This window comes from Corticium candelabrum, chromosome 7, assembly GCF_963422355.1.
Source record: "Corticium candelabrum chromosome 7, ooCorCand1.1, whole genome shotgun sequence".
In the NCBI taxonomy this organism is placed as follows: domain Eukaryota; kingdom Metazoa; phylum Porifera; class Homoscleromorpha; order Homosclerophorida; family Plakinidae; genus Corticium; species Corticium candelabrum.
The window spans coordinates 7,180,757-7,196,596 of record NC_085091.1 but is presented as its reverse complement, the minus strand read 5'-3'; the positions used below and the strand labels follow the sequence as shown (position 1 = coordinate 7,196,596).

At 40.8% G+C, this 15,840-nt stretch overlaps 2 protein-coding genes across 4 annotated transcripts; both read right to left on the bottom strand.

The window, feature by feature from the left end:
* Window positions 1-87: 87 nt before the first annotated feature.
* Window positions 88-13,059, bottom strand: LOC134182316 (uncharacterized). Of its 2 annotated transcripts, XM_062649711.1 has the most exons (16): window positions 12,891-13,059; window positions 12,731-12,826; window positions 12,577-12,678; window positions 12,481-12,516; window positions 12,326-12,418; window positions 12,170-12,268; window positions 10,589-10,690; window positions 10,378-10,470; window positions 10,220-10,318; window positions 7,594-7,695; window positions 7,371-7,463; window positions 7,212-7,310; window positions 2,468-2,530; window positions 1,765-2,406; window positions 1,515-1,703; window positions 88-1,441 (listed from the first exon to the last, which is right to left on the bottom strand). In XM_062649711.1, the coding sequence occupies exons 1-16, from the start codon at window positions 12,963-12,965 to the stop codon at window positions 299-301; spliced, it is 3,126 nt and encodes a 1,041-aa protein (XP_062505695.1). In that variant the 5' UTR covers window positions 12,966-13,059; the 3' UTR covers window positions 88-298. The 2 variants fall into 2 exon arrangements, with proteins under 2 accessions (XP_062505695.1, XP_062505696.1); XM_062649712.1 differs by lacking the exons at window positions 10,220-10,318; window positions 10,378-10,470; window positions 10,589-10,690 and having other exon boundaries at window positions 12,891-13,056.
* A 1,003-nt stretch (window positions 13,060-14,062) lies between these two features.
* LOC134182661 (ankyrin homolog) lies at window positions 14,063-15,346 on the bottom strand. 2 transcript variants are annotated; one of them, XM_062650093.1, is made up of 4 exons: window positions 15,283-15,346; window positions 15,025-15,148; window positions 14,866-14,964; window positions 14,063-14,744 (listed from the first exon to the last, which is right to left on the bottom strand). In XM_062650093.1, the coding sequence occupies exons 2-4, from the start codon at window positions 15,145-15,147 to the stop codon at window positions 14,622-14,624; spliced, it is 345 nt and encodes a 114-aa protein (XP_062506077.1). In that variant the 5' UTR covers window position 15,148; window positions 15,283-15,346; the 3' UTR covers window positions 14,063-14,621. The 2 variants fall into 2 exon arrangements, with proteins under 2 accessions (XP_062506077.1, XP_062506078.1); XM_062650094.1 differs by having other exon boundaries at window positions 15,250-15,335.
* Window positions 15,347-15,840: the final 494 nt, after the last annotated feature.

Below are 15,840 nucleotides of genomic sequence, written 5' to 3'. Positions count from 1 at the left end.
CTGTTTGTGATGTCACACTGTGTAATGATGATGAGACTCTTTATGAATATTAATGAGATGATTGTTTAGTGGATCATCAATGTTCACTTTTATTATTGACAATTACATCTAAACTCTGTATTTGTATCAATAAATACTGTAAATACAACAATACATGTATTAGCATGATGTCTGATGATGACGTGCAATTCTGTTTACACCATTCGATTGCATGCAGATACACACAATTCACACTTTCCACACAAACACAGACATTATGCCAATTTATGGGACTAAAATGTTGATATAACAGTCACACTTATGAGCTACAATCATATTGGGAAGATGACAAGCTTCTCTCGACTGCTGCATGAATGGGATTCGGTAACAGTGCACATACCTGCAGTAGCAGATCATCCATCTTCTTCATGTCACCAACTTGCTCAGTCTTCACTTGAATAACTGCAGATAATTTATCAGTGAGAGACGCTTTGTCATGACAAATGACATTAATCTGAGAGAAATTAAAACCTAATCTTTCTGCAAATGAATGCCATTGATCTACACCATACTCAATAACAGCCTTCACAACTGGACTAGGAGAAAGTGGAGATGCTTGTTTGGAAGGGAGAATCACCAGCAGGTCACCAAGACTTTCTACGACTCGCTCATCACCAACTAGTTGTGTTACTACAGTATGTGGCCCTTTGTTCTTTGCCTTTGCTTCCTTGATTTCCTCCTCTGAGTAAACAGCAACTTGTTTCTGTTCTTTGTGTTCCTCTAAATGCTTTCTGCTCAGATATTCGGTCTCATAGTCAGTGCCTGGACTGTATCTGTCTAACGTATCTCTCCAAAGAGACATGACAGTGTCGAGCAACGAAATGCATTCTACTTCTGTTGCCTCACCTCCACGACAGACAAAGTCGACAGAACGAACAGGATCTACCATGGCAACCAAACACTCGACATAAAACTGAACTGTATCACCTTGTGATGTGATTAGTCCATTCCTCCACAGCTGTGCTTTCTTATCTAATGTAGTGCAAACTTTAGATTGAAACATGCCAAATGCAGATGGACTGAAGATGGTCGTCTGACTGCTGCACACTTGACGTCGACCGACATACACTTTCTTACTCTCCTCTCTCTTCCACATGACAGACAGATCCTTAGGAGGCAAGAGAGCTGGAAACATGTACGTGTCGTCTCTGCTTTCCACTTTGAAGCAGATATCAAGACATTCATTTATAGCGAGAACTTTATCTGTGTTGAGTTGAACTTGAATCTTCTTATCTCTTCGGAAATGATCGATTGCCGTTTCTGCTTCTTCTCTTGTTACTGTGCCATCCTTCCTCTTTGACCTGACATGCCACTTAAAATCCTCAGAAGCAATGAGAGGACCGATGGCATAATGATGTAGAGATGCAGGATTGAGAGCTGCCACATCACCGGCAACAGCAATCTAAACACACATCACAACAATATTACACAAACAAACACAAGCACAACAAATAAACATCTGCTACTCGTCTCACCTCTCCTGAATCATCTAAAAAATCAACTACTTTCTCTACAACCTTCTTCTCTTGTCCTGGACATGCTTCCTGCTCAATCCTCTCCATCAGTGTTGCCTTCTCCATGAACGGATCTTCTTCTTTCTTACGAAGAGAAGGAAGCAAATTGAACACGACTGGCTTACAAAGACGAGGATACAGAGGAGCAGACTGAAACATAAATATCTTTATCGGTAGGAAAGTGTGTGCAACAAATTATTGTTATGCTCACCTGCTGCAACTGCTGCTTCACATCACAGAGAACTTTCTTTAGTTGTTTCATTTCAGGTGTCCTGCTCCTCCTGCAGTCCAGAACAAAACAAACTTCAATAATGTTGATCTTGCCTTCAAACAGCTCACGCATGTCGTCGACCACACGCTGCAAGACACCCTCACGACCTGGACAGTAATCTATGTGACTGCCAGCTATCAACACTGTGGGTATAAACTCTGCATCCAAACTGGCTCTGAGAAATGAGAGCCAATACTGAAGCTCTTCTTGTAACTCCTTAACACTGCACGGTTGGCTCTCCTCTCCTCTCACTAGACTCACTAGCAGGATGAAGAACGAGTTGGAGGGGAAGAAGAGGCCGTGTGTTTTGTGGAACTGCCCTTGACCTGCAAAGTCCCACACTGACAAACGACCCACTCCTGGAATATCGACTGTCATCACGTTGATACCAATCGTGCGTTCCTCTTCACATTTTGGGTCATCTGCTTGATTCTCGTTCGCAAAAATCCACTTCAACAATCCTCGTTTGAGAGCCTCCATGAGTGTCGTCTTTCCTGCTCCTTCTTTACCAATAAAACACAATTTCATGATTTCTGGTCTCACTGTGCCCTCCGCATACAGAACAGCATACTTCTGTTCATCCTGACAATACAACCCATCCATTCTACACATACCACCATATCTCACTACATAAACGTCTCACTATTGCTTCCCTTAGTCGTCTTCTCAGTTTACCATCAGTCAGTTGGTCGGGTCTCTTACCATCCTGACAACAACATAACACACACAAATAAGATAAGTTGGTCAGAGGTTAGTAAAAAATATAAAAATGAGAAATGCTAACACAGATAATAGAAATTATCACATCTAACACATTTCCATCTCAAAACTCATTTCCTATCATGTTCTGTTCTATAAAGTAAATGGCAAATATCACATGCCAATCATAATTTTTATACAAGAAAGCATGTAAATACAAATATACACAACATCTGTATGACCTACTGCTGTCTTGCTGTTAAGGTTAATTTTATTTTTCATGTTACTAAATCAGAACTTTCATATTAGAAGACTTTCGACTAAAGACTCTATTCTACTGCATGTTCTAGTTCTCATCTACAATTTATCTAACACTAGCCACACAGCACTTGTATAATTCTAGATGTTGGGTTGATACGGCTGGATGGGATACTCAGTAATATGTCTGGTTCACTACCAAATTAATAATTATAAATCAATTTATCTTTCTCTTGCACTTGTATGACTATGCATATGTTTTTATGTCTGCTGACCTCAAGCAAACAATTATCACACTGCAGTCATTTAAATCCACTAGTAAATGAAGCTGTGTTCTACTCGCTTCAGACCTACAAGTGTGTGTGTGTGTGTGTGTGTGTGTGTGTGTGTGTGTGTGTGTGTGTGTGTGTATTATTGTGAATATTAATGTAAATTTTATTAATTTTTGGCTACATTTATTGTCATTATCATTGATTAATCATTAGCTTGTTGCTAGAATGTATAATTGTTAAAAACACAGGGCTGCGTCAATGTGATTAAAGATAATTAACTAAATATCATCAATGTCCCACACTACTACTTTGAATTTGGCACATGCTCATGCGTGACTGCTGCATGTGTACAAGGAGCGGGCTTGTTATCCACGTTATTTCTCAATTCTGTAGCGCTCTTGCATCACTTCAAGTTACCTATTGAGGTGCATGTGGACATGATTATCATGATTTCATTGACCCGTTGCTATCATCTTTCATTCTGTTAATTCATGGTAGCTAGAGATCGATCTCGTATGTCTCCTGGCTGCATGGAAAATAGCCAAATACTGTACATGTGCAGCGACATCTAACAGCTGGATCCAGAAGAAAGCAGTGTCAACGTTTCCTACAATCAAATCTTTCTTGCAAGACGACATCGATGGTTCATCATCAGTCCTACTTACAACTAAAACATATTGCTCCTCTTGAAGATTGTGGATGATTGTTGGATGGTGCATGTTGGTCGTGCGCAGCGATGCATGCATGGTCCCATGGGACCTTCACTTGGCTTCTTGAAGAATAAAGAATTCGTTTGTTTTGCAATTCTTCTGTTAAATAAACTTTACTCTGCACTTCTAACTTTGACCTTATTACCCGAGGCCCCGATATCCAAGATAAGGGTATAGTAATCGTTCGATGTGCAACCGACCGACCGTATTTATACTCGATTAGCACAGATGCAAATGAAGCTATTCCGACCAACAGACGAGAAATGGTGTCACTGACTAATGGATGAATGTGATGTCATCATGAGGCTCCACCTCTCTTTGTTTGGTAGCTGCTATGTTGAGAATTCGGCCTTTGGGTGTCCGTCTAATACTTCATCATCTTCTGATCCGTCCATAGCGTTGGAGATTCCACAGCAGAGAAATGATTTAACAATTGTATCTGGTAAAATGGATGACCATGCTTCAGAAATCCAGTTGATTACTTGCTGCTGTGACGGATGCATCCTAGCTGTGCCTCTCAGGTTATCAAATGCCCATCGTTCCCACAAATGACGCATATTCCACTTAAATGGCTTATTGATTGAAACATCTAGTGGTTGTGCGAGGCTAGTACACCCACCTGGAGCATAGACGAGATCGGTTTTCTTGTCTTCTGCATACTCTCTCACCTCTTCTGTTTTGTGCACTCTGTACTCATCTATTACGAGAAGACGTCGAACATCGTCTTCAGGATTACCCCACACCCTTGTAATCCAAAGGGACATTGTTTCTCTAGTCATCCAATCGCTCTTTGACGCAGTTACAAGGACATTAGCTGGAATCATCAAATGGCGCCTCACTAGTGCACCAATTGCACCTGTTGGCTCCTTGAATATGACAAGTGCTGGCAGCTTGTGCCCGATAGCTGTAATTGTAAGAGCAACAGTGCAGCCTTTCTTCTGGTAACCGGTACCTGTACTCTTATGGTCTTTTCACCACGAACATTGTTGGTAATGGTAGCAACACTGTCTTAGCGAACCATTGTCTCATCCATGTTTGCCAAATTATACGGAGTCTAGTTATGTGTCTCTAGCAGCCGGATAATTTGTTGGCAAAATCCGAGAAGGTCATCTTGATAATGCTCCGGAAGGGCTTGAGACTCATTCGCTTTTGCACCCTAGTCATATGTTAAAGCGTTGCTTTCACCTGACAAGCCATCCATTGCTTGCTTTAAATCCTACAATGTTTAGTTCTGCAGCAACTCGCTTTGCTTCGTCTATCAGTGCGACGTTAGAAGCTGCCAGGCCAAAGTTTCGCCTCTCTTGCAAAAAGTCATACACCCGGTCATCAAGCAGTACACTTAATGCTTCACGTCCGTCGTGCATCTTTCTTGCTTTCTTTCCTTTCCCAGTTGCTTTGTGTCGCTTTAGCTCCTCGTACTTTGCATTCCAGTCCCACACACACTTCCTGTCAATGCTAAATTGGTTGGCGGTTTTTGACACCACCGAGCCATTGCCTCGATGCCATTCAACAACACTGATCTTGTATTCGACAGTGAAGCTATGATATCTCCTGGGCATAGCTGCCTAGAACAAGTTGCCAAATTCGTAGGCAATTAAAGAAGCTAGTCTATATAGAAAGTGCCAATTAGCACCAATTAAAGAACAAAAAGGTGTGAAAATCTTAGGACCTGGACCAAAGGTGGGGATGGGACTGAACTCTAGGACTGGGGTATTAGTCGCGTCAGTACAGTATCATTGTTCTAAAAAGTCACACACAAACACACACACACACACACACACACACACACGCACACACACACACACACACACACACACACACACACACACACACACACACACACAGTGCCTTTTACATAAACAAATCTACAACACGACAGCAATCAGTGCTTCACAATTGAAGATATTAGAAAGGCAGAGCCTAAAAGGCATACACATTTGCTGTTGGTAACTCGTGTAATGTGGTAACTAAGAGCATCATGTTTAAGTGCGTTTGCATCACATTCCTTTGCATTGAGCACGAGCGACTCTAGCCATGGATAAGTCTATTTTTACCCTAATCGGTGGTAGTATTTTCTCTCTCTTGCTGCTTTTAGAATGAAGATATTGCGTCCCAAACTGATCCACCCATTTAGTTACCTACTTCAGTACGCGTCAATTGTGTCTTAGTGGAAGCAGCATCTAGGCCAGAAGGTTAACGTACTCATAGAAAAAGACCCAAAGGAAAGTCGCATGCTTTTTTCAATTTTATGCGACATACAATAGCAGAGTCTTCGACTGTTTCTACTGTGCATGCTTGGCTCACTCTACGCAGTCTGGTACAATTATTGACTTAGCTTTCAAAGGAAAAGGTCGGCAAAAAGCTTTCTGTCTTTCGGTTATCACTGTTGTAGTTTCCAATTCACCGGGTCTATTTTACTGGAAAGAGCGTCCCTTTCTGTTACAGACGTGACGGGAGGAGTAAGGCGGCGCTTGCTATATGCGAGATCGACACTACACAAAGTCTTAAGACAGACAGCAAGAAATCCGTTTCAACACAATCTTTTCACAGTTTCTGACATTCCAAAGAGACGATGAAGAGTAAGAAGAGAAGCAGATTATAGACAAGACTCCAAGTTGAGTGAGGAGCAGTTGCAAAGCCTTGTCTCTGATCCTGGTACAACCGGACTTCTTCCTTTGCGATTGTGGCACAAGTATGCATGGCACTATCTTCGGCCCGTTGTTGACATTGTCACAACATGCTGTTTTGACGAGTACACCTACTAGTAGACTATGCCAAGCATGCACAGTAGAAACAGTCAAAAATGCTGCTATTTGCATTGCATAAAACTGGAAAAAAGCATGCACGTGTTCTTTGGGTCCTTTCTACGTGTACGTTAACCGTCTGGCCTTGCTGCTTCTGATGCGCCATAATTGACGCGTACTGTAGTTGGCAATTTGGTGGGTGGAGCAATTATGGACAGAATATCTTCATTCTAAAAGCAGCTAGAACGAAAAAAGACTACCTCCAATTAGGGTAAAGATAGACTTATCCATGGCTAGAGGCACCCGTGCTCAAAGCAAAGAATTACGATGCAAACGTAATGAAAAGCCATGACGCATGTAATTACCGTGTTACAGGAGTTACCAACTATTATAACATCTGTCTTTCTAATATCCTGATATATCATAGGCTCGAGAGTCCAGTCGGTCATCTCCCACCGTGGGGAGGGAGGGAGATGACCGGCTGGACAAGATATATCATTGATATCAAACTCTTTGTGTTAACTTGATGTTAGGATATTTACAGAAAGACTTAAACTTTGCTCTATCTCAAAGTCATGCATGGAACAACATTGTGTCACATTAAAATGTGTTACAAATTTTTACCATAAAATGTTCAAGTTACCTCACATTACTGTATTTGATTAGTGTACTTTACTGTGAACCTGTATCTTAATGTTGTTTACCTTATCTTTAGCATCTGCATCAGCCTTCTTCTCCAACAGACACTCCACTGCCTCGTGATGACCAAGTTCAGCAGCAAAGTGAAGTAAAGTGCGACCAGACTGCATGCACAACACAAAACATCTTTCACACATACTCAACAGTATTGTGAAAACTCTGACCTCCTTCTCCACTGATTGACAAAACTTCTCTGCAATCTTCGTTGCAACATCCACTTCATTCCTACATGCCCACTGCAGCAGCTTACACACAATCTATTATCAAACAAACAAACAAACAAAGAGCAAAGAGAATCAATGTCACAAATCAATTCCATAAAAGGAAATACAAACAAAAATACCAAACTGTATCCACTCATTATGCTGTAAGACAACTGTTGCTCACCTCTAATGCAACATCTTCAACTGACTGCATTATTGATAACAACCAATTAGCTGTTGACATGTGACCTTCTCTTACAGCCAAATCAAAAGGCTTATTGCCATCCTATCACACATACAATAAGTTGTTGTAGAAAGTTAGCCTCAAACTTCCAGACCAGAGAGTGCGCAAAGCGTGCGAACTCTAGTCCGGACCAGGTCGATACTAAAATGATTTCGGAAGTATTTATCAAAAGCGATGCTGAATGGTAGTCTAACAGCGTAAGATCATTTTACCTAGATCAACATATCGTTTGTAAATGCCATGAGATCTCGCAAACAAATAGAGACGTCTGCCGTGTTGCAGCAATATCTTGGTGGACGGCATGAAACGACGACTTTTTGATTCTTCGGCAGACCGCTAGCTAGTCTAACCGCTCAACTGGCGAAACTACCGCTCCACCAGTTGTCAAAGGTGATGAGCTAGCAATGCTGCTGTGCATGTCCTGTCACTGCAAGCATAAAAATATCGAAGAACTGAAGCTGAAACTAAAACTAAGATGTGTGCATGCACCAGAGTCTTCATCACGGCTCTGGAGTGCACTTAGCTACCCACGAGGATTTCTCACGCGCGAAATCAGTGTTAGTGCACTTGGCATAACCAATTACTGCTAAACCAATCAGAATTTACAACCGACATTCCGGTTGTAAGGAGCTGATTGGCTTAGAAGGCTATTTCTGAAATCATTTTTGTATCGACTTGGTCCAGACTAGAGTTCGCGCGCTCTCTGGTCTGGAAGTTGGAGGCTAGTAGAAAGTCTGCATGGAAAGTACCCCGCGATAATCAAACATGCAGACACTCCTGTATAAATGCATGTGCTCACTAGCAAACATGAATATGCATCCAAACACACAGCAAGAAAAGAAATAACAAATGCATTTCATTCGTATTCTAAGTCTGAAATCTATCACAATATAATATTATAGTGTGTTGCATACAGTCAAGGCTCGCATCATCATCACTGTCTATCTATATGGACAGTGCTGCATCAACACACATCTCCATAAATACTAAATGTTCAACTGCAGCCAGATGCTTCCATACCTTCCCTATCTGCTATCTATAGCTGTTCTCATCACGACTTGCTATCAGACAAGCCGCAACAAGAGACTGAGAGTCTTACCATTTGTATTCACTTTTACCATCCACAAGATACAAAAAATCAAATGATGTCCATCTCTAAGGGCGCGTTTCCACTAGTGCCTAAACCGGTTTAACAAGTGGTTTCAGGTAAACTGGTTTAAGGATTGATCTGTTTCCACCTGCACTAAACAAGTTACATTCTAAACCTAAACCAATTTCTTAAACCTACTTTGAAGTAGGTTTAGCAAAGTGGTTTAGGTTTAACTGTCACATGACTTTAGCACGCTTGTTTAGATGGCTTCTGACAACTCAGTTTTGATGATGTTGACTATTTTGCTGGGATAGGATTGCCTTACAACATGTAAGGGTCGTTAAATAAAGGAAAGAAATCAGCAGCTACAGAGAGAGAGAGAAGACAGACCGTCCGTACGGTGCCGCCCTTGGTCATTGCCATGCAAATTCCTAGTAGTAGATGCTGAATCAGTGACAACCAACAGTTGCTCTGACTCGGCGAGTCGACAAAGCAGCCCAATACTTCAAAATAAGACGTTCCTAGATGATTTGTTTTGCACATCCCGGATGTTCCAAGTTCCTAGTGGAAACAGTCACTTTCTTGAACTGGTTAAGTTTTAAATGTTTTTAAGCTAAATTAGTTTAAAGTGCAGCTAGTGGAAACACAGCCTACACTACTGTCTTGTTTCAACTGGAAAGTGTCATCACACTGGAACAATATGTTAAATAATAATGAGCATGTTTCTGGACAAAATCTCATAACATCCATTAAATCTCAAATTTCAATTTTTTCTACACCTCCAGCTATAAACATCTTTGATACCACAAAACAGTTGATTTATTTATTGAAAAGCAATGTTCTTGAATTTTCATGTTAATTAGCAAACATGAGTAATACCCCCGTTTACACGAGCACTTGTAAGCGGGACAGCCCGTGCTGGCTCAGGTCAAGTACATTGTGTAAACGCATAGCGTGCTGGACAACGAGCCGCGCATGCTCATTTGGTAGTCTCACATAGTCAGACCCCTTTCCGTTGTGTCATACTTCCGGGCGAAAATGGTAGGTACAAATAGCGTGAAGCAAGACGGAGACTCTGTGTCTTATCCAATTATGGAGTGACCAAGATGAGCAAGAAGTTTAGCTTAACAGTCGCCTGGCAATAGACGTACGACATCTCGTATATGTCCTACGCATTCTCAATATGACTGTTGTAGAGAAAACTCCAGCAGCTTGGCTTCTGTCTGTTGCAAACGTGAGCTAACACTATGTCAAGCTGTAACTAACGCACGTTACTGACACGCATTGGCTTCCTTCTACAGTGTGTTGTGTAAACATGGGCTGGAATACTGGGCTGGCACGAAGTGGCACAGCTCACTATGCGTGCTCGTGTAAACAGAGTATAAGTTAACTCTACCATACAGATGCACTACACTATAAATATCACAAGTCATAGGCAGCAAAGTTTAACAGTCAAACGTTTGTAATATTGTTTACCTTATCTTTAGCATCTGCATAAGCCTTTTTCTCCAACAGACACTCGACTGCCTCACGATGATCAAGTTCAGCAGCAAAGTGAAGTAAAGTGCGACCAGACTGCATGCACAACACAAACATCTTTCACACATAATCAACAATATTGTGAAAACTCTGACGTTCTTCTCCACTGATTGACAAAACTTCTCTGCAATCTTTGTTGCAACATCCACTTCATTACTACATGCCCACTGCAGCAGCTTACACACATTCTATTATCAACAATCAAAGAAAGAGAATCAATGTCACAAATCAATTCCATAAAAGGAAATACAAACAAAAATACCAAACTGTGTCCACTCATTATGCTGTACGACAACCGTTACTTACCTCTAATGCAACATCTTCAACTGACTGCATTATTGAAAACAACCGATTAGCTGTGGACATGTGACCTCTTCTCACAGCCAAATCAAAAGGCTTATTGCCATACTATCACACATACAATAATTATTGTAATGAGTCAGAAACAAATCAAAACAAGATAATCAAACATGCACTAAAACAAGAGATAGACAATAGAAATGTGTAAGTCTTGGTAGAATTACAGCATTAATTACTGACATTCAGACATTCACAAGATCAGATCAACATAAACCTTACTAGAAAACCAACACTGTTTGTAAGTGTTAATTAATAACATAACTACAAAACACAACATAACCATTCTATTGTCATAAAGATATCTTGACTGTAAATGAGACCATCAAGTGTCAGTAAACAACACAACATGTATCCCTCCATTCGTGCACATGACAACCAAATGAGTACCGTATTTCTTCGAATAGAAGCCTCCCTCCTTCACAAACCATAGCCAAAGAGATTGTTGAAAATAGAGGTCGCCCTCAAATTGAGGCCGCACGAAAAGTGTGCAAATCTACTGGCCACGCCCATATCACATGCTTTCAATGCTTCTGTGTCAATCTCATCCTATTACATGCACTCATCTAGGAATCATAACATAATAGTTGTAGCATTTGCAACTTAACCTGAGCGGTTGGCACAGTCAATAGTGTCCAATTATGTCAACAAAAGGAATGTGACGTTCAAGTACCAAGGTGTTGCAGTGTGAAGTAGGGACTTAAAAATACAAGACGCCTTTGTTTAGAGGCCGCAGTTCCGTAACCTTGTTAAAAATAGAGGCCGTGGTCACTAATTGAAGAAATACGATATTCAATGTCATTACACCTCGTTCTCAGGCACACTCATCTCAATCTTCTGTGCAGTGCTTGAGTGTCACATAACTAGGTTGACGTCACAGTCTCAGTCGTCAAGGCGAGGAGATTGCATGATATATTCTGAGCTCGTCATCATGACATGGGCCCTTTTGCTATTCAATTATGTAATGTAATAAAAAGATTCGCACTCTCATTCGTTAGCAAGTTTTGCCCTGTAATTTAATTTGTTTGATGCTTGTAATCTAAACAACAGTCAATCTCAAAGCAGCTAAAGTGCATTTATCATCACACATTGTCAATAGATTCCATCAGAAACGTTACTTCACGCCTGAATTCTGCAGTCTACCGTACTGAAACCCAAATTGCAGCTAACATTCATGGTTAGGCTCATCGTCCTGAATCTACATCTCACAAAGCACAAGCCGAGAGCATGTGACGATCGTTCATGCATGTGACGTTAACTTTCTTTCACATAATGTTTCTATATCTCATTAAAGTTGAATTTTATGTTACATAATCAAATCAAAAGGGGCCCCACGTCATGATGACAAGCTTGAAAGATACAAGGTGTTCTCCTCGCTCTGACGACTGAGACTGTAATGTGCAAGCGCTGCACGAAGGAGCGAGGCGAGTGTCTGAGGACAAGGCTAGTCATTACAGTAATAAAACAAATTTTTAATATCTAATCACAACCAACAAGCTCTACTGTTATATTTACTGTTGCTACGCTTACCATGTCTGTAGCATCAGCATCTGCCTTCTTGCTCAAGAGAACATCAACCACATCACAGTTGCCATGATCAGCAGCATAGTGAAGTAAACTTCGTCCCAACTGCATCAACAATACAATAACAAGTCATACAAATGATTGACAAATTCTATTTCTCACTCTGTCCTTCACTTCTGTTCCCTGCTCCACAATCTTTCTTATCACATCCACTCTACTGTTCTTGTGTGCCCAGTGGAACACGACACATCGAGTCTACACAATCCATACAGTCACACTTCATTATTTCTCTCAACACACAACTGACACACACAAACCTCCACTGCAACATCTTCCATTGACATAGAAACAGTCTGAAACACACAAAATCAACAACACAACATGCAAAGTATGCTCAGGGAGACAAACAGTACTGTTTCCACATCATTGCCCTCTGGCAGTCTTCTCTTCAGGATGATGTCAGCAATGTCCACGTTGTCATAAACAGCCACAATATCCAATGCATCACGACCATCCTGTTCACACACTACTCAATCACACAATCACAACAAGTTGACAAATCCCTACGTCGCCCTTCCATTCTGTTCCGTGATGTTCCACAATATTTCTTGCAACATCAACTCTCTTGTTCTTACATGCCCAATGGAACACGGGACGACGAGTCTACAAACACCACACACTCACACGCATTCATTTCATTCTCTCAACACAACTGACTGTCACACACCTTAACTGTAAGATCTTCAACTCTTTCACTTGCAAACACCAACCAACCAGCTGTAGACAAGTCACCATTCCTCATAGCATAATCAAATGCAGTCCAACCATCCTGACCATATACAATTCATATTAGCAATGTGTTCTCCAACAAGCAATCAATACAATACAACTGCCAGCAGACTATCCATCACTACTCATAATACAGTAAACATGATATTTATCAGGCTTTCCTCTACGCATCCTGGAACTAGGCAGACTGCCCAGTATAAAAATGGGTGTAACCACTTTTATAAGACATGATCACTACGTGCTAATCCTTGACACGTTGTGAGCACCAAATCTTGTGCATACTACTCCTAGGGTTAGTCTTTGTAGTGATGCTGATGTTGTAAAGAAGTGTGACTGATATCATTACTTCAAGTATTTACTCTTACACCTAAGCCACGTGACTAGTTGATATTAATGCCCACTGGGGTTATTATATGATTTAGGTTGAACAAAAGATGTCAATCCCACAACATTTACACTAGCCTCGAACTTCCCGACCAGAGAGCGCGCGAACTCTAGTCAGGACCAAGTCGATACTAAAATGATTTCGGAAATAGCCTTCTAAGCCAATCAGCTTCTACAACCCAAATCTCGGTTGTAAATTCTGATTGGCTTAGCAATAATTGGTTATGCTAAGTGCACTAGCACCTGATTGTGCGCGTGTGAAATCCTCGTGGGTGGCTAAGTGCACGCCAGAACAATGATCAGACTGTGCACACACACATCTTAGTTTTAGCTTCAGCTTCAGTTCTTTAATATTTTCAAGCTTGCGGTGAGAGGACATGCACAACAGCGTCTCTAGACCATCACCTTTGACAACTAGTCGAGCGGTAGTCTCGCTAGTCGAGCGGTTAGACTAGCTAGCGGTCTGCTGAAGAATCAAAGAATCGTCGTTTCATGCCGTACACCAAGATATCGCCGCAAACACGGCAGACGTCTCTTCTTTGTTTGTGAGATCTCATAGCATTTGCAAATGATATGTTGATCTAGGTAAAACGATCCTACGCTGTTAGACACCATTTACCATCGCTTTTGATAAATACTTCCGAAATCATTTTAGTATTGACTTGGTCCAGACTAGAGTTCGCGCGCTTCGCGCGCTCTCTGGTCTGGAAATTCGAGGCTACATTTACACTTCCAAAAGAAAGACAAAAGTAATCAATAAACAACAACCTCATGTAAACATTGCATCTAAAATATTAACAAAAATATTAGATAAACACAGGTCTGGAGGTTAAGGGTTCATACAAACCTCCGCCAGCAGTTAGAGGTTCATTTCGTCGGCTAAGAAGAGTTATAGAAAATATACCAAGACAGCAATCTTATTAACTTAATATACGAGGTCCACATGATGACAACAAATTCAACCTTTTAGCTTATCTTCTTGTATTATCTGCATGTACATACAACAAAAACACAGTTATTTACGTCCCACTTTCTGCTATTTACTCTTTTGTACACGTTAAGGGTAGTGGTGTGTACATGCAATCTTGTAGATGTCCAAAGTCACGTAATTCCCCGATATTATAACCGGATACATTCTCCTAGTAACTTTAAATGCTACACTTTTATTAGACTCATACCCAGTCCTACTCCTAGCGTGCTCCACGTGTTTTGGCATGTGCTTTTTGTTCTGAGTTATGGGTGTGAAATACCACAATGTTTATTCAAAGTAATACAATACAACAGTTCAACTGCAACACATGGAAACACTCACCTCAGTCTCCTGTTTAACATTTGCTTTTGCAGCTAACAGGATATCAATGATTTCATCGTAACCTCTACATGCTGTGGTCATTAGAGCAGTTTCACCCTGTAAAGACAATAATTGTGTTTTATTGTTTGTCTCTACTGTAATATCCGTCCTATCACAAATCTCATCACATCATTTAAATCTCATTCTCTTCATTCATTCATTCACTATCAACACTTACCCATTTATCAGTTCTGTTGATATCTGCCCCTCTAGACAACAAAAGCTCAACTAATGACTTGGAGCCATTCCTACAAGCTATTATCAGTACAGTGTCTCCCTACATTAGAGTGAATTGTTATGAACAACAATAAAACGAGTCACTCAATCAATAACATACAAATTCATTACACGCATCCACTTCAGCTCCTTCATCCAGTAGACCTTCAACCTCATCACGTGACTTGCTTCTCACAGCGCTCAGTAGTCTATCATTCAATCTTGTGATGTCTCTCTCACTCATTCTAACATAACAGTAACACATCAATAACAATAAATCCTTCCAATTTCATTCACAAACGACAATTCACTCAACACGCGCTCTCAATACAATCACTACACACACCACATCTCATCACCACCGTCCACAATCCTCTACCTTGTCTGCTTAGCACAAGGTGACCTTTTTCGTCTTCTACGTCTGGGGCGTGGCGACTAGAAACCATCGAGATGGTAATCTTCATCACGCACGCTACTCCTGGTATCAAAATCTAATGCCAAACGTCCCTAACGCGCGCAGTATCCATTTGGAGAACCACGTGACTTTATGCTAAAAATAGGTGTCTTCCACACATTAATATCAATTTCTTTCTCTATAACATTCATTTTCTACAATTAAGGTAACTTGTGTGTCCTATTATGTACTAATTCATGTATCTTACATGCAGTCAAAAGAACTATGCTAATTTAAATGGAAAACGAAATTGCTTGTTTAGTATTGACGTCACGTGATCGGATGATGATGATTGGTAAACTCAATGTTATCAAGGTCAACAACACTAGACCACCAAAGGAAGAAAACGATTCTCTCAAGGATTCGTCAGACAGACGTGGAAGTAGCCGGAGCTGTATGCATGCCATTGACCTCTTTACTGTGGTTGACCTTCACACAAACATAAACAATAAGAATTGTGTGTGTGTGTGTGTGTGTGTGTGT